The following is a 25648-nucleotide window of genomic DNA, read 5'->3' on the forward strand; positions in this document are numbered from 1 at the left end:
GGTGTGAGTTTTCAGTTGCATATTGTCCTGGGGACCATTCAGGCTTGTTCGCATTTGTGTTCCTCACGTGTGCCCCAAAGAATGAGGTGATTTGGTAAAATGCTATGCCCAAGATTACTATCCGAGTGCCGGCGGTGGGGTGGTTCAAATAGCCTCGGCTATCACCTCATTTTGTCCGGTCGTGATGGTCAAGTGGATTAAGGCGTCTTGTACATACCAGTTGCGTGGCATCTGGGAGTATGGGTTCGAGTCACTTCTGGGGTGTGAGTTTTCAGTTATTTATATATATATATGTGTGTGTGTGTGTGTGTGTGTGTGTGTGTGTGTGTGTGTGTGTGTGTGTGTGTGTGTGTGTGTGTGTGTGTGTGTGTGTGTGTGTGTGTGTGTGTGTGTTGTGGGATATTTGGGTTTGATTCTGATTAATTAATAATTAAAGTAGTAAATTAAATTACGAAGGACCACCCGCTTTTAAAGTAAAGAGGGAAACTGAGAATTTCAGATCATTAGATAAATTTCTAGAGAAAACCAGTGACTATGGATATGACTAGAAAGTATGATCATAAGAATAATTAATGGGCTGTTTTATTAAAGAAAACAAACCTCAAACACCTACATTGGGGGGTTATTACTGGAGGTAAGTACGTCCAGGAATCAGTGTGGTTCGTTCACTAATTCAATTAATAATAATCTTATCCTATAAATAATGCTGAATATAATATCATTCATATAAAGAAGAACATGAATATGAGCATAGTAATGAGTTACAATAAATCACATTAATATTAAACATTCTGAATATAGTAAATTGCAAAGAAATGGATAAAAAGAAATAAGCCTTAGCTTGTAGTAGATTCCTTTAGATAACCATGGAAGTCCTCTTAATCTCCAAGTCTGGTACACAGACGAATGGTACGGTTAACATGGAGAAGACAGCATGAGGAATTCGTCTCTCGAGCTGCAAGATAAATAACTACCAGTAGCAATTGATTTAACTACTCAATTCATATTCAAAATTATTAATATCTACAGATGGAATTCTAATCACCTGTTATTAGGTGTTATCCCGCTGCGTGACGAACAATCACCCCGCTATTATTAAACCTGTAAATGATGTATCAAATAAAGGGTACTTAGCTGTGGGCACTGTATAAGTATTAAGATTCTTTCGTAATTTCGTAATTTCGCATCCCAGGCTCCGGTGAACCTATCCTGGATTGATGCGTTTCAAGCTGGCTGATCACGTGTCGTCAGGAACCAAGTCTAGGGGTCCCTCATTTAACACCAGCACTAGTTGAAGATATTATCTGCAAGGTCGTTCACGCCTCACAGTGGCGGCTTTCATCTGAGGATGAATAACACCTGCCCGATTTGCTGACCAATGGCGTCGTTTATGAGTACGGTAAGCACAGTTCTGCCTCCTTTCGGCTCTGCACGTGTCCGCGTACTGAGGGTGGTGGCGTCCCTCCAACCCACGCCGAGTCGACGTTCATAACACAAATTATTGTCACGAACATTAATATTTCTTGCATTCGCGCTTGAAACTTTAAAGACTGGACGGGTTTATTATTTAGAGGAACAAAATATTATTATTTACCAATCTAAGAATAGTAAATATATAAGGGAGAGGAATTAATGTCTCCCCATGGCATTCATTGATGACGTTAACTCTATCGCGAGGTAGACGCTATGATTCTAACGCTCTATTCGGCTTTTAGTTAGAGAACAATTCGTCTGCAATCAGTTGTCATACAGAATGCTTTAATTATGGAGAATCGTATTTAATTCTCACACAAATTGAATATAATGTGTTTTACTGTAAGGAAATCTGACGCAATACTGGCGTCAGGTGACGTGAGAATTCTAGCCTAATGCACAGATGAATTATTAGTACATGAGAATTCTACGAGTTGTTAATTTTACTTACTACAATATTTAGTATGGTTAGTAATAAGTAATAAGAATACAACAATGTTGTATTCGGTGTTGGAAATATCCAACATAACTCCGGGGGGAGGATCTTAGGGTCGCAGTGTACTGTGTTGTACTGACCTATCCCGAAGTGATATTAAGATTAATACATTAGTATGTTAATATGTTAGTATGTTAGTACACACATAACGAACGTCCCGGATTCATCAAGGACTTACAAGGACTTGAGTCTTGCTATTTACATGTCAAATGAAACATGTTGTTTGTAGCCTACACAATATTTATAAAATTCAACTCTCCCAATTTAAACTAACAGAATCTACGGTGATGCAATATCCTGGGTCATAGTGACGTGTAATGTTTCGTTACGTGATATCACATCGTAGCATCATCACAGTTTACTCAGTGGGAAGTGAAGGAAATTACTCTTCTTCCGAGTTGTAATAGGCTTGCAGTTTCCCTTAGTGGAAACATGCATGAAATAATGAAACATTAAATGGTTAAGTTATCGGTAATCAGGAACACTCTAAAGTTCACAATAAACTCAACAACTAGGGTCGCAGTGACATGTAATGGTGTATTACGTAGCTGCTGAATCGTAGGTAAACTCAGAATAAGTTCCTAAGAACTGATAACACTATTGTATGATTATACAGTAAAGTGTTATTAGTCATTTAAGATCAAGGAGACTATGACACTACAGTAAAGTGACTGTCTAGGGTCGCTGTGACTTGTAACTATTGAGTTACTAGACAATAACATCACGCAGCATCACGATCACCCCAAATTCAAATGAGGAAATTGAATTTAATGTGCACTGCCGTGCAGTAGTCATGCTGACTGATGGTACAACTAATTTGCTAACTAGCTAAAATAATAGAAAGGTAGAGAACTGAAAAGTTTATTCATTAAAATCAAGGAAAATTCTGAGTCGACAGTGAGATTAGCAGCCTAGTCATTTTGACTTATGAGCTAATTAAATGGCAGCTCATAGGCTTGACACTGTAAACTTGTTAATAAGAAATCACCTTTACATGAATTTGAGTTTATTAAATCAGTCTCTATAAGTATAGTCAACTGTAAGTAATGGTGAGTACAGATTAGGCTAATACTCAGTTGACACTAACTAAAGTCCCTAAGCCTACCTAAATAAATGGTTTGAATTTCTAACCTACCTAAGTAAGGGACTAAGCTAATTGTGAGCAAAAATGTACTCGAATTAACATAGTGAGCAGTATTGAGCTCATTAACAGGTCGAGTTATATTGCACTCGTGAACATGGTGAGCTGTATTGAGCTCGTCAACAGTGTTGACAGGGTGAGCTGCAGTGAGCTCGTCAGCAGTGCTGACAGGGTGAGCTACAGTGAGCTCGTTAGCAGTGCTAACAGGGTGAGTTACATTGAACTCGTCAACAGTGTTGACAGGGTGAGCTACAGTGAGCTCGTCAGCAGTGCTGACAGGGTGAGCTACAGTGAGCTCGTTAGCCGTGCTAACAGGGTGAGTTGCAGTGAACTCGTCAACAGTGTTGACAGGGTGAGCTACAGTGAGCTCGTCAGCAGTGCTGACAGGGTGTTCTACATTGAGCTCGTTAGCAGTGCTAACAGGGTGAGTTGCAGTGAACTCGTCAACAGTGTTGACAGGGTGAGCTACATTGAGCTCGTTAGCAGTGCTAACAGGGTGAGTTGCAGTGAACTCGTCAACAGTGTTGACAGGGTGAGCTGCAGTGAGCTCGTCAGCAGTGCTGACTGGGTGAGCTACAGTGAGCTCGTTAGCAGTGCTAACAGGGTGAGTTACATTGAACTCGTCAACAGTGTTGACAGGGTGAGCTACAGTGAGCTCGTCAGCAGTGCTGACAGGGTGAGCTACAGTGAGCTCGTTAGCCGTGCTAACAGGGTGAGTTGCAGGGAACTCGTCAACAGTGTTGACAGGGTGAGCTACATTGAGCTCGTTAGCAGTGCTAACAGGGTGAGTTGCATTGAACTCGTCAACAGTGTTGACAGGGTGAGCTACAGTGAGCTCGTCAGCAGTGCTGACAGGGTGAGCTACAGTGAGCTCGTTAGCAGTGCTAACAGGGTGAGTTGCATTGAACTCGTCAACAGTGTTGACAGGGTGAGCTGCATTGAGCTTGTCAGCAGTGCTGACAGGGTGAGCTACATTGAGCTCGTTAGCAGTGCTAACAGGGTGAGTTGCATTGAACTCGTCAACAGTGTTGACAGGGTGAGCTACAGTGAGCTCGTCAGCAGTGCTGACAGGGTGAGCTACAGTGAGCTCGTTAGCAGTGCTAACAGGGTGAGTTGCATTGAACTCGTCAACAGTGTTGACAGGGTGAGCTGCACTGAGCTCGTTAACAGTGTGAGTTCAGTGAACTCGTCAACAGTGTTGACAGGGTGAGCTACCTTGAGCTCGTTAGCAGTGCTAACAGGGTGAGCTGCAGTGAGCTCGTTAACAGTTAACAGGGTGAGTTCAGTGAACTCGAATTAACGAGGTGGAGTTTTGTCATTCAATTGTCATGGCGAGCAATATTAAGCTCGTACGCATGGTGAACAAGTACTCATATTATTACGTTAATTCTAAGGTGAGCTATATTAAGCTCAGGAAGCATGTTAATTAACAATGCTAATGTTTAACGATAATGCATTAAACATATTAGTTCTCTGTAAATTCGCTTACGTATTAGTAAGTTTGCAAGTTTGTTCGTGTTGCGTTCCTACACTAAATAAGCAGAAACGAAAGAAAAAACAACTCAAACAATTAATGCAAGTATTTATCACTAACTCTTAGTGCAGAAAACATGGTATTAAGAAGGTTTTCTTGGCAAACCTTTAAGCGCAAGTATAGTGGACCAGTGGTCCTAGTGAATTTATAATTAAATTCAGGAAATGCCAGTGGCATTAAGTGCTAGATTTGCTAGCCTAACATTATTAATTCCTAGGGAGTACTAGATTCTCTAGCCTAACATTACAATTTACCTAGGAAGACTGAGTGTGGTCAATTACTACTTGTCGAGAATAATTCTAGGTCTGCAGTGAATTCAAAGGTTTGGTCGCTGTGACTTGTACTTGTTTGAGTACGGACCATTGGTTTTCACTGAGAGCTATGAAACATCTCGGCGAGTATCAATTGCACTACATTCACTCTGAGTTTATTACTCAGCTGTGTTTCTCCCTTTAGCTTGTTGCTGGAGAATTGATTTACTGCTGACTAATTTATTATTGTTGGCAGGTTTAGGCTTGTTCACATTCAGAACTTTACCAGTAAGTAAATAGCCTCCTGCAGATTGGAGCATATTCATTCCCAATCGTTTAATATGTCCAGTTATGAACTGGTAATAGTAGTCGGCTCCTACTAGTACATCTATATTGTTAAGGCGGTCAGACGTTAATTTGTTGTCAGCCGAATTAATTTCACGTTCCTGCAGGAAGTGGGCTGTGTACCCCAGACCCTTAATATTTAAGTCTAAAGGTATTTGATCTACAACAATGGCTTGGACAGCCTTGGCTTGACTACCTAGTCGTACAAGCGGTTGAACTACTGAGTATTCATGGGTTCCTCGATTTATCATGGACCCTGACAAGTTTAATTTTACCTGTCCTATTGGTTGTAAATTAAGTGCCTCTCCTGCCCTTTGAGTAATGAAAGTTCTCTGGGAACCTTGATCAAATAGTCCACGTATGGCGATCTTGGCTCCTCTGTTCTTCACTTGAAGTTGGGCAGTAGGCAAAGCAGCATCTACTTGAGATGCTTGTGTAGTTACGCTGTACACATCTCGCACCTTGCAGCACTGTACTGGTGTAGATTCTCTACGTCCTATTCTAGGATTGACATAATTAGTCCTAACTAATTTGCACAGTGCAGCATGATGCTTGCCCCTTCTACACCTATTGCAGGTGTTCAGTGGGGTGTCACAGCTGTTAACATTATGTGGTTTGAGACACCTAGTACATTTGTGTAACTGTTTGAGTCGTCTGACTCTTGTGTCTCTATTAGGATAATTAGTACATTTGTACAGAGAATGGTTTTGATTGCAAAACAAGCACATTCCCCATCCTACAGATCGTTTAGGGGTTACCGATTTAGGTCAAACAGTATTTGCAGGTTGTGATGGTTTTGCTGCTTGCATTTGCTTGTTATTTATTCTCTTGTGAGTACTTGGTTTACTCTGGGGAACCATTAACAGGCTCTTGGGAGTGCTCTTTGGACTATTAGGTCCTCTTAGGAGCACCTGTGGGACTCTTAGGCCTCACTGATGAATCAGTGTTTGACTGATTTTGGTTACATTGAGTATTAGCACCTTGGTTACCTAGTGACAGAGTCACTTTAGGAGTTTCAGGTAAGGAAACTGATGTAGGTACAGTTTTGGTGCATTCAGATTTAGCATTAATTGCTTGGTCTGCTGCATGATTGCTCATATTACGCAAACCTGTAAATATATCCTGCATTGACAGGGTATTACCATTCTGGCATACATATAGTTTATTAAGTGTGTCACTAGACAATTTTCTTTGGATGATAATTTTAGTCATCCACTCAGTAGTTGGGTGATCCACCTCTTTACTGAAAGAATTTATCAGTGACTCAAGCTGAAAACTAAAAGCTTGTAAAGAGTCATCTGATTGCTCTGGTGAAGATAAATTTAATAATTGGTGTACAAGGTTTATAATAGTCTTCTCATTGTTAGCACTTACTTTAGAAGGCTGGTGTGAGCAATTGTGACCATTACTTGTGTTGCTTAAGGCTTCTTGTTTAGCCTCAGCTGTGATTACAGCTTCGACTGCTGCTGCAGCATTAGCTTTATCATTTTCTGGTTCAGATTCACTGATCATTGCAGCTTCACTTGTTTTATCTGCAGCTTCACTTGTTTCTCTGGGTTCTGGCGATAAGCTAGTTAATTCAGTAGCATTATGTATTGAACTTATAGAATCCAAGGAACATTGAGAAGAGTGGTCTGAAATTTGATCAGACTCTGTAAACAAATCATCACATGAAGCTGTATTAGATGAGAGGTTAGAAAATGAAGGTTGAACTTCAGTTGTTGATCCTGTATCATGATCAGCATTGATTAGAGGATTCTCCTCGTCTTGATGTAGCTCAAGTATTTCATCTGAGCTGAGTGTTAACTTGGGTACAGGTCTATTAATGATCTGATCTACCCACTCGGGAATATCTTGTCTCGCAAGCACCTCCTTATATCGGTCTAAACTGGTTTGAACAGAATGTTCATAGTTATCGAGATCATATTCTGTTAGACGTAAGTGGTCTGAGACAGTATGACCGGCCTGGAGTAAATTCCTGTGGGACTCGATTACAGTCTTGATATAGTCATATTTTTGGGTGGCGATCCTTATGGAACTTGCTAGTCTATAGACGTCACCTGGGTCAGTTTCGACACAGAAATGACATTTCATAAGCAGTTTTCCTAAAGGACCTTGAAGAGCTGTCAAGAATCTTGCGTTCCTTTCTAAAGGATTCATTCTTGTGGTAAATTGAGCCTGATAGGGCTTATGTAGCTAGTGGTATAGCTATAGTCTGCTCCTTGATGCAGAGCAGGTATAATTATTGACAGCCTGATAGGGCTTATGTAGCTAGTGGTATAGCTATGTTGTCTGCTCCTTGATGCAGAGCAGGTATAATTATTGACAGCCTGATAGGGCTTATGTAGCTAGTGGTATAGCTATAGTCTGTTCCTTGATGCAGAGCAGATATAAGTATTGAAAGCCTGATAGGGCTTATGTAGCTAGTGGTATAGCTATGGTGTCTGCTCCTTGATGTAGAGCAGGTATAAGTATTGACAGCCTAATATTTCTTGAGGCTGGTTGTAATTTACCTCATTTAGAGGTTAGCTACCTACCTAATAATAAGCAACTAAGATTTGAGTGGTACCTTAGTCTCACTACAGGTGTTCCTCAGCTTAGCTCTTCTAAATCAGCCTCGGATGGGTAGTGGACTTACAGTAACACTCAAAGACATACATAGAAATATGCAATAAAATAATTACACAGTAAATGGTTAATCCCACCCTTGATAGGGTCAGCACAAAAGAATAATATGTGTCTCACTAACTAGCTCAAGCCTAGTCGTGAGAATTTCTGCTTGAGAAACTACAACTATATTTAGTCTGTGCTTGTGCCAAATTCAACACAATCACAGCCTAAATTGCTACCTAATGAAGGTTGGCAAAGATTATATTATGGTGCAGTAATGTGCAAATAATTGTGCTGTGTTTTTGGGGTTTTTGCATTTTATATAATATACACTTGTGTAATTATGTGTATAAGAAATTAAATGAACACAAAGGAATTAATTGTGTTTGGCAAGTATTCTACTGCCGTAAATATTACCTAACTCTTAAATGTACTCCTAATTGTGGAATAAAATATTATCAGGGTTAGTAATGATTAACTAGTATGAGATCAGTAATTTATATTAGTATACTTGATCCCTAAATGTTAATGATCCACTGACTTGAGTGAATCAGTAATTATAACATGGATTCAGGCTATAATGGACAGTCTGCTGACAGCCATACATTGAAACATTGGTATAGCCTAAATGGTTAACACTTAATTGGTGTTAGTGATTAATATAAGGTTATGAGCTGTTGCTCTTGGTGACCTAAAGATTCTACTTCAGTATGAAGTGTAGGTCTAAATGTTGTGGGTAATTGGCTATGACCCACTAAAGCCACTTTATACATGAGGTAAAAGTAGCAATATGTTAGTGTGATCTAGGCTAACTGATGTGTTACAATGTTAGTTGACACAATTAATTAAATAGTTAGTGTAGCTACTATCACACAAGGATTAGTTATTAATGGTTAATATTTTAATTATAAATTTAATGCCTATCCGGTTCGATAAGGACCATAATGTGGGATATTTGGGTTTGATTCTGATTAATTAATAATTAAAGTAGTAAATTAAATTACGAAGGACCACCCGCTTTTAAAGTAAAGAGGGAAACTGAGAATTTCAGATCATTAGATAAATTTCTAGAGAAAACCAGTGACTATGGATATGACTAGAAAGTATGATCATAAGAATAATTAATGGGCTGTTTTATTAAAGAAAACAAACCTCAAACACCTACATTGGGGGGTTATTACTGGAGGTCAGTACGTCCAGGAATCAGTGTGGTTCGTTCACTAATTCAATCAATAATAATCTAATCCTATAAATAATGCTGAATATAATATCATTCATATAAAGAAGAACATGAATATGAGCATAGTAATGAGTTACAGTAAATCACATTAATATTAAACATTCTGAATATAGTAAATTGCAAAGAAATGGATAAAAAGAAATAAGCCTTAGCTTGTAGCAGATTCCTTTAGATAACCATGGAAGTCCTCTTAATCTCCAAGTCTGGTACACTGACGAATGGTACGGTTAACATGGAGAAGACAGCATGAGGAATTCGTCTCTCGAGCTGCAAGATAAATAACTACCAGTAGCAATTGATTTAACTACTCAATTCATATTCAAAATTATTAATATCTACAGATGGAATTCTAATCACCTGTTATTAGGTGTTATCCCGCTGCGTGACGAACAATCACCCCGCTATTATTAAACCTGTAAATGATGCATCAAATAAAGGGTACTTAGCTGTGGGCACTGTATAAGTATTAAGATTGCCGTAATTTCGCATCCCAGGCTCCGGTGAACCTATCCTGGATTGATGCGTTTCAAGCTGGCTGATCACGTGTCGTCAGGAACCAAGTCTAGGGGTCCCTTATTTAACACCAGCACTAGTTGAAGATATTATCTGCAAGGTCGTTCACGCCTCACAGTGGCGGCTTTCATCTGAGGATGAATAACACCTGCCCGATTTACTGACCAATGGCGTCGTTTATGAGTACGGTAAGCACAGTTCTGCCTCCTTTCGGCTCTGCACGTGTCCGCGTACTGAGGGTGGTGGCGTCCCTCCAACCCACGCCGAGTCGACGTTCATAACACAAATTATTGTCACGAACATTAATATTTCTCGCATTCGCGCTTGAAACTTTAAAGACTGGACGGGTTTATTATTTAGAGGAACAAAATATTATTATTTACCAATCTAAGAATAGTAAATATATAAGGGAGAGGAATTAATGTCTCCCCATGGCATTCATTGATGACGTTAACTCTATCGCGAGGTAGACGCTATGATTCTAACTCTCTATTCGGCTTTTAGTTAGAGAACAATTCGTCTGCAATCAGTTGTCATACAGAATGCTTTAATTATGGAGAATCGTATTTAATTCTCACACAAATTGAATATAATGTGTTTTACTGTAAGGAAATCTGACACAATACTGGCGTCAGGTGACGTGAGAATTCTAGCCTAATGCACAGATGAATTATTAGTACATGAGAATTCTACGAGTTGTTAATTTTACTTACTACAATATTTAGTATGGTTAGTAATAAGTAATAAGAATACAACAATGTTGTATTCGGTGTTGGAAATATCCAACATGTGTGTGTGTGTGAGAAAGCTGCATGAGAAAGCTGCATGCATGCACAAGCCATATATCACTAAGAACTCTTTGACCCGGCCAGGATTCGAACCCATGCCGTCCAGGATCATCCCTAAACGTACACAGTACCGTGACCACCGCACCAATGATCGTCATAAGGATTGGTCAGTCTTGGCGCTTATTAACTAAGCTCCCTGACTGACCAACCCCGGACGACACTCATGGATCCATTTGGGTATAGTTTTACTGTTGTTCCCCCGATGCTGCTACGGAAAACGCCTGGGGCCTCCGTCCCTGAGTGGTCGTCCTCTATGGGGCGGTAGGACAGTGGCCCATGCATTGCTGCTCCCTCTTCTGTGGTGGGATCGTGTGTGCCTCCGTTGGGGCCTGTGGGGTTAGATGCGCCTTGATTGTTTCCCACGATGGTGCCCTCTCTAACACGTGCAACATTGAATGTGCATGGGTTGAGTGATTTTGCTGTGCATTTGGGTCTGGTGGATGTGCTTCGTTGGCAGTGTGTGGATGGGACTTTTATTCAGGAGCACAATGTTAATGATGTGGCTGTCTTGCATGGTTTGTGTGAAGATTTTCATATGGTGCTCAACCCGCCGAGGAAGTCTTTTGGGGGTTTGTTGATGCTTTTTTTCTTGGAGGGCGTCCTTATCAGTTTTCACACGGAGGTGGATGAGGATGGGTGGGTGCTGTTTGTCCGGGTGGAGTATTTAGGGGTAGTGATTCTGCTCTTGACTGTCTACGCCCCCTCGGGGTTGGCATATTTTGGGGTAGTGAATAGAGGGAGGACTTTTCCTTAGAAGGGTTTCTGGATTTTTTGCACCATGATATGCGGGATACGATTTTTGGTGGGGATTATCACTGCGTCACCCATGTGCGGGACTGCAATAGTGCTCGTCCGCAAAATGTTTCTGGAGCGTAGGTTGAGACTCTGCAGTGCTGTGGGTTCCGTGATGCTGCAATTATGTGTGGCGGTGCGTTAGAATATACCTTTGCTGTGCGTGGGGTGTGTTCTAGGCTTGATCGGTTTTATGTTCGTGGGAGGGCGGGTTCTGTTTTTACATTCCACACTGTTCCTGTAGCTTTTTCTGATCATTGTTTAGTGGTGGTTCGGGTTGGTGTTCGTAGTCAGGTGAAGGTGGGTTCAGGGTGGTGGAAATTTAATTGTAGGCTGCTGTCTTGTCCGCGGTTATGTGCTCAGTTTCTTGAGGGATGGTTCGGAATTGTTGTCTGGCGGTGTGCCTTTCCTTCTCTTTTAGATTGGTATGAATGGTGCAAGGTGGAGTGTCGGCGTTCCTTTGACATGGTTGTGAAAAGGGAGGCGGCTGGGGAGTTTGGGTTGCTGCAATTGCTTTAGGCACAGCTGTCTCGGTTGTATGTGAGGCTGAATGCAGGCCAAATAGCCCTTAGCAGTTTAAGGGTTAACCAAAAGAAACCTTAACCTAACCTAACCAAGGATAGAGAGAGTAGATAATAACATAAATTATGTAGTCGTTTCCATTGCATTCCCTGGAGGGAATCTCCACCCTGAGGACAGGTTGCACATAACTGATTACCCTTGAAGGTTTCTCAAACCCAGCTTTACTCACTTCCTATGTTTCAGACAGACCTCCATTAAGGCTTCACCCAGGTATTACAAATACAAATAATTGTCAATAGAACCTAAACACCTAACCTCATCAACCAAGGTTAACTGTTCGTTTATCCAGCTGCCAAATTCCCTGCTTATGAAAGAAAAACGGTAAGCACACAAATCACAACTGAGGATGTGTGAATATTTCTCGCTGACGACCTCTTTTCAAATTGCGTCTCAATAAATGCTTTCCATCATAATTAAAATACAAATAACCAGCAGTGGAACCTAAACACTTAACCTAATCTTTGTCTAACTATACATAGAACTTTAATATAAAATTATAGTAATTTTTATTTGAGAACAAACCTGCTTTTAATTCACACAGCAATAAAATTGATGAATGGGTTTTGGGGATGGTCACAGCTTTAATGAGTCCGGCCTGAGGACAGGATACCTCCCTAATGTACCACAAATGAAAATAAGTGAAAACAAAAATGAAACACTTGGCCTAACCAATACTAAGACTACATTAAAATACACAAAACTATAAAAATCATTAATATTGTTTAATTTTGGAAAACAATTAGCTTTTGAATAAACAATATATTAACGTTTTCAAATGCATCATGAAGGTAGTAAAGACCATGGACGAGCTAAGCATAAAAATGCAGCCCATCCTCCAAACAAAGACCTAAAAGTGATTCCATGCACCAGCCAAACCCCCTGCTTATGAATGAATAACGGTTTACACTCGATTCACAACTGATTTCGTTCAAACGCTTCCGGAACAAGGGCTTCACTGCCCAATTTTATTCGAACCACAACGCTGTAAATCGTTCACCCATGTGCTACAGATACAAATAATCACAACAGAACCTAAACATCTAACCTAACCTAAACTAACTTATGTCTATACCTGCACAATATACTAGTATCTATATAAATAAAAATGTAAAATGTTCGTTTGTTCAAAATCGCTAATTTCTGAAAGTTCTTCACCGAATGCTTTGACATTTTCACACAATGTTCCTATCGACTTGAGAATCGTCCAGGATGGACCGAAACGTCGTCATCCCTTCGCTTTCTAGTATGTGGTCTAGTAAACATACTTCAGCCACGTTTTTGTGATTTATCGCCTGCACAATGTTCCATTCGCATCCAACGGGTTTATATATATATATATATATATATATATATATATATATATATATATATATATATATATATATATATATATATATATATATATATATATATATATATGTATATATATATATATATATATATATATATATATATATATATATATATGTATATATATATATATATATATATATATATATATATATATATATATATATATATATATATATATATATATATATATATAAGTTTGTGAGGGTACCACCTCTGGTGCCAATGTGCGGACCCATAGCCTCGGAGAAGAAAATAAAAAGTATTCAGAGGAGACCTTGTGGTTTCTCACTGAACACTAATATTATCTTCTCCTACCACCCCCATTCTTTTGTATGTACACATATATATTTACTTTATTTGAACTTTGTTACAAAAAAGGAGTTACATATGGGTTACAAAGATGGCTATCATAGGTTGTCGAGTTCCTCCAGCTCCTCAGATGGCGGGCAGGAACCCTGGATGCAGTGCACATTTCCCCTCTGTATCGCCACACTGAGGCGCTGGAAAAGAAAGCTTGCAGCTCTCGGGTCCCTTGTTGTTTCAATGAGCCTAGAACCCAGTTCCTTCAAAAAACTGGTAGCACTTTTACCCCAGGCGCCGAGTGTCTCAGAAGCAATGGGGACAAAATTGTAGTGGTGATCCAGTTCTCTATACTTACGGGATTTGGCTGCTTCCCTGTGGGTGGCAGCGCCACCTGGTTGTGCAACACTGAGGTTAATGTAGGTGTTAGCCAGGGTTGATACGCACGTGTAGTCCCATACCAACTGCTTGCCATTCTTCCAGGGGTTCACTGTGATACCATCCGGGCGACCAATAAGAGCATCAGAGTTACGGGGCGTTAGGTAACGGGGCTCTCTTTCAGCTGGGCATCCAGCTGTGGTGAGGCTCCTCTTGATGATGTCGTTAACTTCACTGTGCCTCGAGTGCCATCCCCCTGTGCTTTGGCAGAGTAGGCCATGGTGGCCGTACCTGTCAGCCACCACCTCGCTGCAAATACACCTATATCTGGTGTGGATTGGGGCAGCAAGGCGGAGGGCCACAGCAATTCGGAGGGCGTGTGGTGTGAGACGCATGCCAGTTGCCGACATTGGGGTTGCTAACAGGAAATCCCCTGCATGTGGTGCTGCTACTGCTGTGAGGCGAGCAATGTCGTGTTGTGTTGTTGCAGCACCCAGGCACTCTGCAGCAACTTGGTCTACAATGGGGCCATCCCAGCTGGATTGCTTGTGGGCTTTTGGAGATGGTGGTTGAGGTGATTGGCCTGCACGAGAAGCCCACTCTGTGGCACAGCGTGTAAAATTGGGATCATGTACACCTGCCAGCTGATGTAAGTGGGCAGGTAGAATTTCCTTCACAAGGTCGTCGGATGCTGATAAGGAGGTCAGGAAGGCTGGAACAGCGATTTGCGTTGCTGTTCGGACTCCGAGGCCCCCAAGTCTTACGGGAAGAGAGGCTTGTTTCCACTGTAGGTCATCGAGAGAGAGGTTAAGGGCTTTTTCTAGCATTGATTTCAGTAACCGGTCATACTCACTTAGTTTTTGGCTACTGTAAGATGGTGAACACCTCAGAAAGTAGGTTAACCTGGGGAGGGACATCATCTGGTGATGAGGTAGAGTGCATCATGAGCATCAATATCCTCAATCCTCCCATCCATCCTCTTAAGGTCGGCGATTTTCTTATCAAGGACATTATATATATATTATATATAATATATTATATATCTTATATATATATATATATATATATATATATATATATGTATATATATATATATATATATATATATATATATATATATATATATGTATATATATATATATATATATATATATATATGTATATATATATATATATATATATATATATATATATATATATATATATATATATATGTATATATATGTATATATATGTATATATATATATATATATATATATATATATATATATATATATATATATATATATATATATATATATATATATATATATATATATATATATATATATATGCGGAAAATCCACAGAGAAATATGAAATGAGGTGAACGTTTCGGCTTTGTTAAAGCCTTTGTCAACACCAGACTGACAGTCTGGTGTTGTAGACCAAGGTGTTGTAGACAACATTGTAGACCAAGTTGCTGCAGAGTGCCTGGGTGCTGCAACAACACAACACGACATTGCTCGCCTCATTGCTCGTCAACATCAGTCAGTCTGGTGTTGACAAAGGCTTTAACAAAGCCGAAACGTTCACCTCATTTCATATTTCTCTGTGGATTTTCCGCATAAAATGATCAGTGTTTTGTGATCATCAATTGCATATATATATATATATATATATATATATATATATATATATATATATATATATATATATATATATATATATATATATATATATATATATATATATATATAAATATATATATATATATATATATATATATATATATATATATATATATATATATATATATATATATATATATATATATATATATATATATATATATATATATATATATATATATATATATATATATATATATATATATATATATATATATATATATATATATATATATATATATATATATATATATAGTACTGATGATATTGGTCCAACTATAATTTGTACCAGTCCTTAGGGTACAAGTTTTCAATGTGTTGCATAACCGCTCAAAACCTAAAAAATGATTAACAAATTTAGTTTTTTTACACGTCAACCCGAAGTCTAACCCTAGAGAGAGAAGTTCTTTCTCAATGGGAGACAGAACTCTCTTTGAAAAATTGAAAACCACCTTATCAGGGTCCACCGAATTAAATGAAGGTATACCCAAGTTACGCAATTTCTTCTCGTGAAGAAGTCTACATTTTTCAACCCTTTTATCATTATAGTTTTCATATTTACATTTTAAAGATTCAAAATCAACCCAGGAAACCAAGATCTTGAATTTCTCCAAGTACACGTGCAATTCACTTTTCAACTTATTTACCCGCTTCTGCTTTTCAGAGATTTCAAAGTCCAACAATCTTAATAACCAAGAATTATATTCACTTGTCAACGCAAATTTGTCGGAATACACTTTAAACCTGAGGAATCTTGGGACCAAACGATGCGCCTTACAGGTTTGTAGAAATTCCAAATCCAAGTGAGCCTTCTTAACTGCGAAATCCACTTTCTCTATTCTTCTGTATAACGTAACTGTAGGTCTTCCATATCGTTTTAATAAAATATTTATGATCGATGTTCCCTTCGGGAATCTTAATTTTAAGATAAATAGGAAAACCAGAGATATACTGAACATCTTGTTTCAGAATCTTTACTTTAAAATGCATAACGTTTCGAATACTATATATATATTCATATATATATATATATATATATATATATATATATATATATATATATATATATATATATATATATATATATATATATATATATATATATATATATATATATATGTCGTACATAGTAGCCAGAACGCACTTCTCAGCCTACTATGCAAGGCCCAATTTGCCTAATACGCCAAGGTTTCATGAATTAATTTTTTTTCGACTACCTAACCTACCTAACCTAACCTAACCTAACTTTTTCAGCTACCTAACCTAACCTAACCTATATGGATAGGTTAGGTTAGGTTAGGTAGGGTTGGTTAGGTTCGGTCATATATCCTACGTTAATTTTAACTTCAATAAAAAAAAATTTACCTCATACATAATGAAATGGGTAGCTTTATCATTTCATAAGAAAAAAATTAGAGAAAATATATTAATTCAGTAAAACTTGGCTAATTAGGCAAATCGGGCCTTGCATAGTAGGCCGAGAAGTGCGTTCTGGCTACTAGGTACGACATATATATATATATATATATATATATATATATATATATATATATATATATATATATATATATATATATATATATATATATATATATATATATATATATATATATATATATATATATATATATATATATATATATAATATTGATGTAACGTCTGTGACAGAAAAAAAACATGCTTTTATTGAAAAACTGTTTTTAGTGTGTTTTTCATGTGAGAGAAATCTTTGAAACCTCTTTACCGATTGCTTTGAAATTTTGACACAACGTTGCAATCGAATAGACGCGTCTTTTTATATAACTACTATATACAGGCATCACCTGTGACAGGAAAAAACATGTTTTTTTTTCAAAACAGCGTCATCTGTTGGACGTAAGAGTAAAACGCGTTGTATTCTCCCTAAGATCTTCACCGATTGCTTTGAAATTCTGACAAAACGTTCCATTTGAATATGCGTGTGTGTTTATATACCTACTATATAGATGACACACCTGTGACAGGTACAAACATGTTTTTTTTCAAAAACAGAGCTATCTGTAGCACTTAATATCAACACACAGGCTATACTAAATATTATACGAATTCCATTTCAATTCCCTCTTCACCTGCCTCACAGCACTCACCTGACTCATCACCTGCTACACATCACTCACCTAACTCATCACCTGCCTCACAACACTAACCTCCCTCATCACCTGCCTCACAACACTAACCTCCTTCATCACCTGCCTCACAACACTCACCTGACTCATCCCCTGCCTCACAACACTTTCCTGACTTATCACCTGCCTCACAATACTCACCTGACTCATCACCTGCCTCACAACGCTCACCTGCCTCATCAGCTGCCTCAAAACACTCACCTGCCTCATCACCTGCCTCACAACACTCACCACCCTCATAACCTGCCTCACAACACTAACCTCCCTCATCACCTGCCTCACAACACTCACCTGTCTCATCATATGCCTCACAACACTCACCTGACTTATCACCTGCCTCACAACACTAACCTCCCTCATCATCAGCCTCACTACACTCACCTGACTCATCACCTGCCTCACAACACTCACTTGCCTCATCACCGGCCTCACAACACTCATCTGTCTCATCATATGCATCACAACACTCACCTGACTCATCACCTGCCTCACAACACTAACCTCCCTCTTCATCAGCCTCACTACACTCACCTGACTCATCACCTGCCTCACAACACTCACCTGACTCATCACCTGCCTCACAACACTCACCTGTCTCATCATATGCCTCACAACACTCACCTGACTCATCACCTGCCTCACAACACTAACCTGTTTCATCACCTGCCTCTCAACACTCTCTTTCCTCATCACCTCCCTCATTACCTACCTCATCACCTGCTTCTTAACACTCACCTGCCTCATCACCTGCCTCACAACACTCACCTCCCTCATCACCAGCCTCACAACACTCACCCCCCTTCACCTGCCTCACAACACTCACCTCCCTCATTACCTACCTCATCACCTGCCTCTCAAAACTCACCCGCCTCATCACCTACCTCACAACACTCACCTGCCTCATCACCTACCTCAAAACACTCACCTGCCTCTTCCCCTGCTTCTCAATACTCACCTGCCTCACAACACTCACCTGCCTCATCACCTGCCTCACAACACACACCTCCCTCATATCCTGCCTCACAACACTCACCTGCCTCATCACATGCCTCACAACACACACCTCCCTCATATCCTGCCTCACAACACTCACCTGCCTCATCACCTGCCTCACAACACACACCTCCCTCATAAGCTGCCTCACAACACACACCTCCCTCATAAGCTGCCTCACAACACTCACCTGCCTCATAACCATGCCCACCATGCCGGACCAAGAGCCGTTCTGAAGCCTGTTGCCCCAATAACGATCCGGAGGACGCACGTTGGTGTACCTGGAGGGTGAGACATTGGTCACGCACACACACGTACACAAACATCAGACTCTTAATCATTGGCGATTTCAACCATGGAAAGATTGACATGGAGAATGGGGACCCACATGGAGGTGAAGACACATGGAGATCTAAACTTTTGGAAGTGAGTACAAGGAACATTCTGAGCCAACATGTCAAGGAGCCCACAAGAATGAGAGGAAACGACGAACCAGCTAGACTCGAACTGATTTCACCTTAAATGACTCAGAAATAAGGGAAGTTAAATATGAAGCCCCCATAGGAATGAGTGACCACAGTGTATTGATATTTGTGTATCTGGTAGAAGTATGGATAACCTACCCAAGGATGGGATTGGAAGGAAACAGACTAAATTACCGAAGAGGAAAATATGACGAGATGAGAAACATCCTAATGGGAATACCATGGGAAACAGAACTCAGAGAAAAGACTGTACAGGATATGATGGATTATGTCACTCAGAAGTGTCAGGAGGCTGTAGACAGGATTATCCCAGTCCAAAAAGTGAAAATGAAAAGCAACAGAAGAATCCGTGGTTCAACCAGGAATGTGCGGCAGCAAAGCAATTGAGTAAAAGAACATGGCAAAACTACAGGAACAACAGAACACCAGAGAGCAGGGAGAGATACCAGAGGGCCAGAAATGAGTACATCAGAGTGAGGAGAGAAGCAGAGAGGCAGTACGAAAATGACATTGCCAGTAAAGCTAAGACCCAACCAAAACTGCTCCACAGCCACACCAGGAGGAAAACAGCAGTGAAGGAACACGTGATGAAACAGAGAAAAGGGGAGAACAGATACACAGAGAACGACAAAGAGGTGTGTGAAGAACTCAATAAGAGATTCCAGGAGGTCTTCACAATAGAACAAGGAGAGGTCTCTGCACTAAATGAGGAGGCAAACCGAACAACCTTGGAGAAAATTTACCTCACCAGTGATGAGGTCAAAAGGAATCTGTTGGAGCTGAATGTGTCAAAAGCTGTTGGGCCTGACAGAATCTCACCGTGGATTCTAAAAGAAAGTGCAGAAGCATTAAGTGTGCCACTCTCTATGTTGTATAACAGGTCACTGGAAACGGGGGACGGGGAATGGAAGAAAGCTAATGTAGTCACAATTTACAAAAAGAGGGACAGGTAAAAGGCACTGAACTACACGCCAGTTTCCCTAACTTGTATACCATGCAAGGTGGTGGAGAAGATTGTGAGGAAAAGGTTCGTAGAGCATCTGGAGGGAAACAGCTTTCTAACACACCACCAACATGGGTTCAGAGATGGTAAATCGTGCCTCACAGGCCTAACAGAATTCTATGACCAAGCAACACAAATTAGGTAGGAAAGAGAAGGGTGGGCAGACTGCATTTTCTCGGACTGTCAGAAAGCCTTTGACACAGTACCTCACAAAAGGCTGTTACAAAAGTTGGAGCAGCAGGCAGGAGTAAAGGGTAAGGTGCTCCAGTGGATAAGTGAGTATCTAAGCAATAGGAAACAGCGAGTAACAGTGAGTGGGAGGCATCAGAGTGGCGAGATGTCACCAGTGGGGTTCCACAGGGCTCTGTTCTCGGACCCATCCTGTTTCTAGTATATGTAAACGACCTTCCAGAGGATATAGACTCATTCCTCTCAATGTTTACTGATGACGCAAAAATTATGAGAAGAATCAAAACAGATGAAGATAGACAGAGACTACTGGACGACCTGGACAAACTGGAGGAATGGTCTAGAAAATGGCTGCTAAAGTTCAACTCAGGAAAGTGTAAAGTAATGAAATTAGGCAAAGGGAGCAGAAGGCTGAACACAAGGTACCATCAGGGAGGTGAAATTCTACAGGAGTCAAATAGAGAGAAAGATCTGGGGGTCGATATCACACCGAACCTGGCCCCAGAGGCCCACATCAAAAGGATATCATCAGCGGCATATGCTAGTCTGGCCAATATAAGAACTGCCTTTAGAAACTTGTGTAAAGAATCGTTCAGGACCCTGTATACCACTTATGTTAGGCCAATCCAGGAGTATGCAGCTCCAGCCTGGAGTCCATACCTAGTTAAACACAAGACGAAGCTAGAGAAGATTCAGAGGTATGCCACCAGACTGGTCCTGGAACTGAGAGGAATGAGTTACGAGGAAAGGCTAAGGGAGCTGAACCTCACAACCCTGGAAAACAGAAGAGTAAGGGGAGACATGATAACCACCTACAAAATTCTCAGGGGATTTGGCAGGGTGGACAAAGACAAACTCTTTAGCGAGGGTGGAACACGAACAAGGGGACACAGGTGGAAACTTGGTACCCAGATGAGCCACAGAGACGTTAGAAAGAATTTTTTCAGTGTCAGAGTAGTTAACAAATGGAATGCCTTAAGTATTGTTGTGGTGGAGGCTGACTCCATGCACAGTTTCAAATGTAGTTATGATAGAGCCCAATAGGCTCAGGAATTGTACACTAGTTGGTGTACCTGGAGGGTGAGACATTGGTCACGCACACACACGTACACAAACACCAGGTGAGACATATATTGGTCACGCACACACACGTACACAAACACCAGGTAAGACATATATTGGTCACGCACACACACGTACACAAACACCAGGTAAGACATATATTGGTCACGCACATACATGTACACAAACACCAGGTAAGACATATATTGGTCACGCACATACATGTACACAAACACCTGGTGAGGCATATATTGGTCACGCACATACATGTACACAAACACCTAGTGGCAGATATGTTGGTCACGCACATACACATTCAACTAAGCATGTACTATTCAACCAGGAATGAACTATTCAGCCACGCACGAACAATTCAACCAAGCATGAACCATTCAACTGTACGTGAACACTCAACCAAGCATAAACATTCAACCAAGAATGAACACTCAACCAAGCATTTAACTTACGAAACGTTCATGGCAGTGGCGATGAAGTCCATGAGCTCTCCCATTGGTCCCTTGAACTGAACCCGCTGTCCCCCTGGAGCCTCAGGGTCATCTGTTACTACCATCTTATGGAAAGGGTTCCCCTCTGATGCCGCCAGCAAATTGAACCCAGTGTTGAATCTGTCAGAAATGCAAAAAAAAAAAAAAATATATTGATGAATAAATAAATCAATAAATAAATATTTTAAAAATATTGATGAATAAATTAATCAATAAATAAATATTTTAAATATATTTATGAATAAATCAATCAATAAATATATATATATATATATATATATATATATATATATATATATATATATATATATATATATATATATATATATATATATATATATATATATATATATATTAATAAATATGACCGAAAAAGTAAGATTAATAATTCTAACACGAATTTTCTCAATCTTTCTTACATTTCTTTTCACTGCTGGAGGTAAATCAAAAATCAATTCTCCAAAATTCATTTTTATTTCTAGTCTGACGCGACACAAGCGCGTTTCGTAAAACTTATTACATTTTCAAAGACTTTAGTTCACAAATACACAACTGAATAGAACTTACGCATCTCCGATTTTATATCTACATTTGAGTGAGGTGGAAGGGGTGATGTGGCATTAACACAAGACAGAACAAGAGGTGGCATTAATAGGGTATTAATTTCATCAACACAAGACAGAACAAGAGGTGGTATTAATAGGGTATTAATTTCATCAACACAAGACAGAACACGAAACAATGGGTATTGAATAGAAGTGTTTGTAGAAAGCCTATTGGTCCATATTTCTTGATGCTTCTATATTGGAGCGGAGTCTAGAGGTGGGTAGAATATAGTTGTGCAATAATTGGCTGTTCATTGCTGGTGTTGACTTCTTGATGTGTAGTGCCTCGCAAACGTCAAGCCGCCTGCTATCGCTGTATCTATCTATGATTTCTGTGTTGTTTACTAGGATTTCTCTGGCTATGGTTTGGTTGTGGGAAGAGATTATATGTTCCTTAATGGAGCCCTGTTGCTTATGCATCGTTAAATGCCTAGAAAGAGATGTTGTTGTCTTGCCTATATACTGGGTTTTTTGGAGCTTACAGTCCCCAAGAGGGCATTTAAAGGCATAGACGACGTTAGTCTCTTTTAAAGCGTTCTGTTTTGTGTCTGGAGAGTTTCTCATGAGTAGGCTGGCCGTTTTTCTGGTTTTATAGTTAATCGTCAGTTGTATCCTCTGATTCTTGTCTGTAGGGATAACGTTTCTATTAACAATATCTTTCAGGACCCTTTCCTCCGTTTTATGAGCTGTGGAAAAGAAGTTCCTGTAAAATAGTCTAATAGGGGGTATAGGTGTTGTGTTAGTTGTCTCTTCAGAGGTTGCATGGCTTTTCACTTTCCTTCTTATGATGTCTTCGACGAAACCATTGGAGAAGCCGTTGTTGACTAGGACCTGCCTTACCCTGCAGAGTTCTTCGTCGACTTGTTTCCATTCAGAGCTGTGGCTGAGAGCACGGTCGACATATGCGTTAACAACACTCCTCTTGTACCTGTCTGGGCAGTCGCTGTTGGCATTTAGGCACATTCCTATGTTCGTTTCCTTAGTGTAGACTGCAGTGTGGAAACCTCCGCCCTTTTCCATGACTGTTACATCTAAAAAGGGCAGCTTCCCATCCTTTTCTATCTCGTAAGTGAAACGCAGCACGGAACTCTGCTCAAATGCCTCCTTCAGCTCCTGCAGAAGTCTGACATCAGGTACCTGTGTAAAAATGTCGTCAACATACCTGCAGTATATGGTCGGTTTCAAGTTCATGTCGACTAAGACTTTTTGCTCGATGGTACCCATGTAGAAGTTTGCAAACAGGACACCTAGGGGAGAACCCATGGCGACCCCATCTACTTGCTTATACATGTGCCCATCCGGGCTCAAGAAGGGTGCCTCTTTAGTACAAGCTTGGAGTAGTTTCCTCAGAATAATTTCTGGTATGTCAAGAGGAGTACAGGCTGGATCACGATACACTCTGTCGGCTATCATTCCGATTGTCTCGTCCACAGGTACGTTGGTAAACAGCGATTCTATGTCCAACGAGGCTCTTATCCCTGTGGCCCGTGTGCCCCGCAGTAAGTCAACAAATTCCTTTGGAGACTTCAGGCTGAAGGCGCAAGGAACATAAGGAGTCAGCAGGCCATTGAGTCGCTTCGCCAGTCTGTACGTGGGTGTGGGTATCTGGCTAATGATTGGCCGAAGTGGGTTTCCAGGCTTGTGTGTCTTGACATTTCCATACGCATATCCAGGTTTATATTCCCCAATGATCTTTGGCAGGTGGAGTCCGGATTTCTTGGCGTTCACAGTTTCGATCAGTTTGTTGACCTTTGCTTTTAATTCAGCTGTAGTGTCCTTCATTACCCTTTGGAACTTAGTTTGGTCAGAGAGTATGATGTTCATTTTCGCCAGATATTCGTCTTTTTTAAGAATGACATATAATGGCGACTTGTCACCTCTCCTGACAACTATCTCCTTGTTCTCACGAAGGCTTTTAGCTGCCGCTTTAAGCTCGGGGGACAGTATGGTGCTTCTGTAATTGCCTCGATTCTTTCCTGCTTCTGCAATAAGTTCTGCTTGTAAGGTATCTTTGGTAGTGACCTTCTTTTGTGTCTCGAGGTCGAATATGTCGTCCAACAGAATTTCCAACTCTACTTTCACTCTACATTCAACTCTTACAACTCTACATCTCACTCGGTCTGGACATAACATGACAGTTTATGCCCAGATTTAGGAGAGTGACTAGGTCCTCAGTGAGGTTAATTCCTGCAAGGTTCAGGAAGCCATCTCTTGGTCGTGGAATTGCCATAGGTCCTCCATATAATGAACATTATATGGAGGACCTATGGCAAGCCTGACACACAAGCCTGGAAACCCACTTCGGCCAATCATTAGCCAGATACCCACACCCACGTACAGACTGGCGAAGCGACTCAACGGCCTGCTGACTCTTTATGTTCCTTGCGCCTTCAGCCTGAAGTCTCCAAAGGAATTTGTTGACTTACTGCGGGGCACACAGGCCACAGGGATAAGAGCCTCGTTGGACGTAGAATCGCTGTTTACCAACGTACCTGTGGACGAGACAATCGGAATGATAGCCGACAGAGTGTATCGTGATCCAGCCTGTACTCCTCTTGACATACCAGAAAATATTCTGAGGAAACTACTCCAAGCTTGTACTAAAGAGGCACCCTTCTTGAGCCCGGACGGGCACATGTATAAGCAAGTAGATGGGGTCGCCATGGGTTCTCCCCTAGGTGTCCTGTTTGCAAACTTCTACATGGGTACCATCGAGCAAAAAGTCTTAGTCGACATAAACTTGAAACCGGCCATATACTGCAGGTATGTTGACGACAGTTTTACACAGGTACCTGATGTCAGACATCTGCAGGAGCTGAAGGAGGCATTTGAGCAGAGTTCCGTGCTGCGTTTCACTTACGAGATGGAAAAGGATGGGAAGCTGCCCTTTCTAGATGTAACAGTCATGGAAATGGGCGGAGGTTTCCACACTGCAGTCTACATTAAGGAAACGAACATAGGAATGGGCCTAAATGCCAACAGCGACTGCCCAGACAGGTACAAGAGGAGTGTTGTTAACACATATGTCGACCGTGCTCTCAGCCACAGCTCAGAATGGAAGCAAGTCGACGAAGAACTCTGCAGGGTAAGGCAGGTCCTAGTTAATAACGGCTT

At 40.4% G+C, this 25648-nt stretch overlaps 1 protein-coding gene across 1 annotated transcript in view; it reads right to left on the reverse strand.

Moving 5' to 3' along the window:
- LOC123759273 (probable glutamate receptor) overlaps window positions 1-25648 on the reverse strand; it is a 75254-nt gene that overhangs the window by 16192 nt on the left and 33414 nt on the right. The window contains exons 6-7 of the mRNA XM_069334801.1: window positions 21891-22049; window positions 18875-18965 (exon numbers count right to left, since the gene is read on the reverse strand). Of these exons, the coding sequence (XP_069190902.1) occupies window positions 18875-18965; window positions 21891-22049 (250 nt within the window). The remainder of the gene's footprint in view (window positions 1-18874; window positions 18966-21890; window positions 22050-25648) is intronic.

This window comes from Procambarus clarkii, chromosome 32 (genome assembly GCF_040958095.1).
Source record: "Procambarus clarkii isolate CNS0578487 chromosome 32, FALCON_Pclarkii_2.0, whole genome shotgun sequence".
NCBI lineage: Eukaryota > Metazoa > Arthropoda > Malacostraca > Decapoda > Cambaridae > Procambarus > Procambarus clarkii.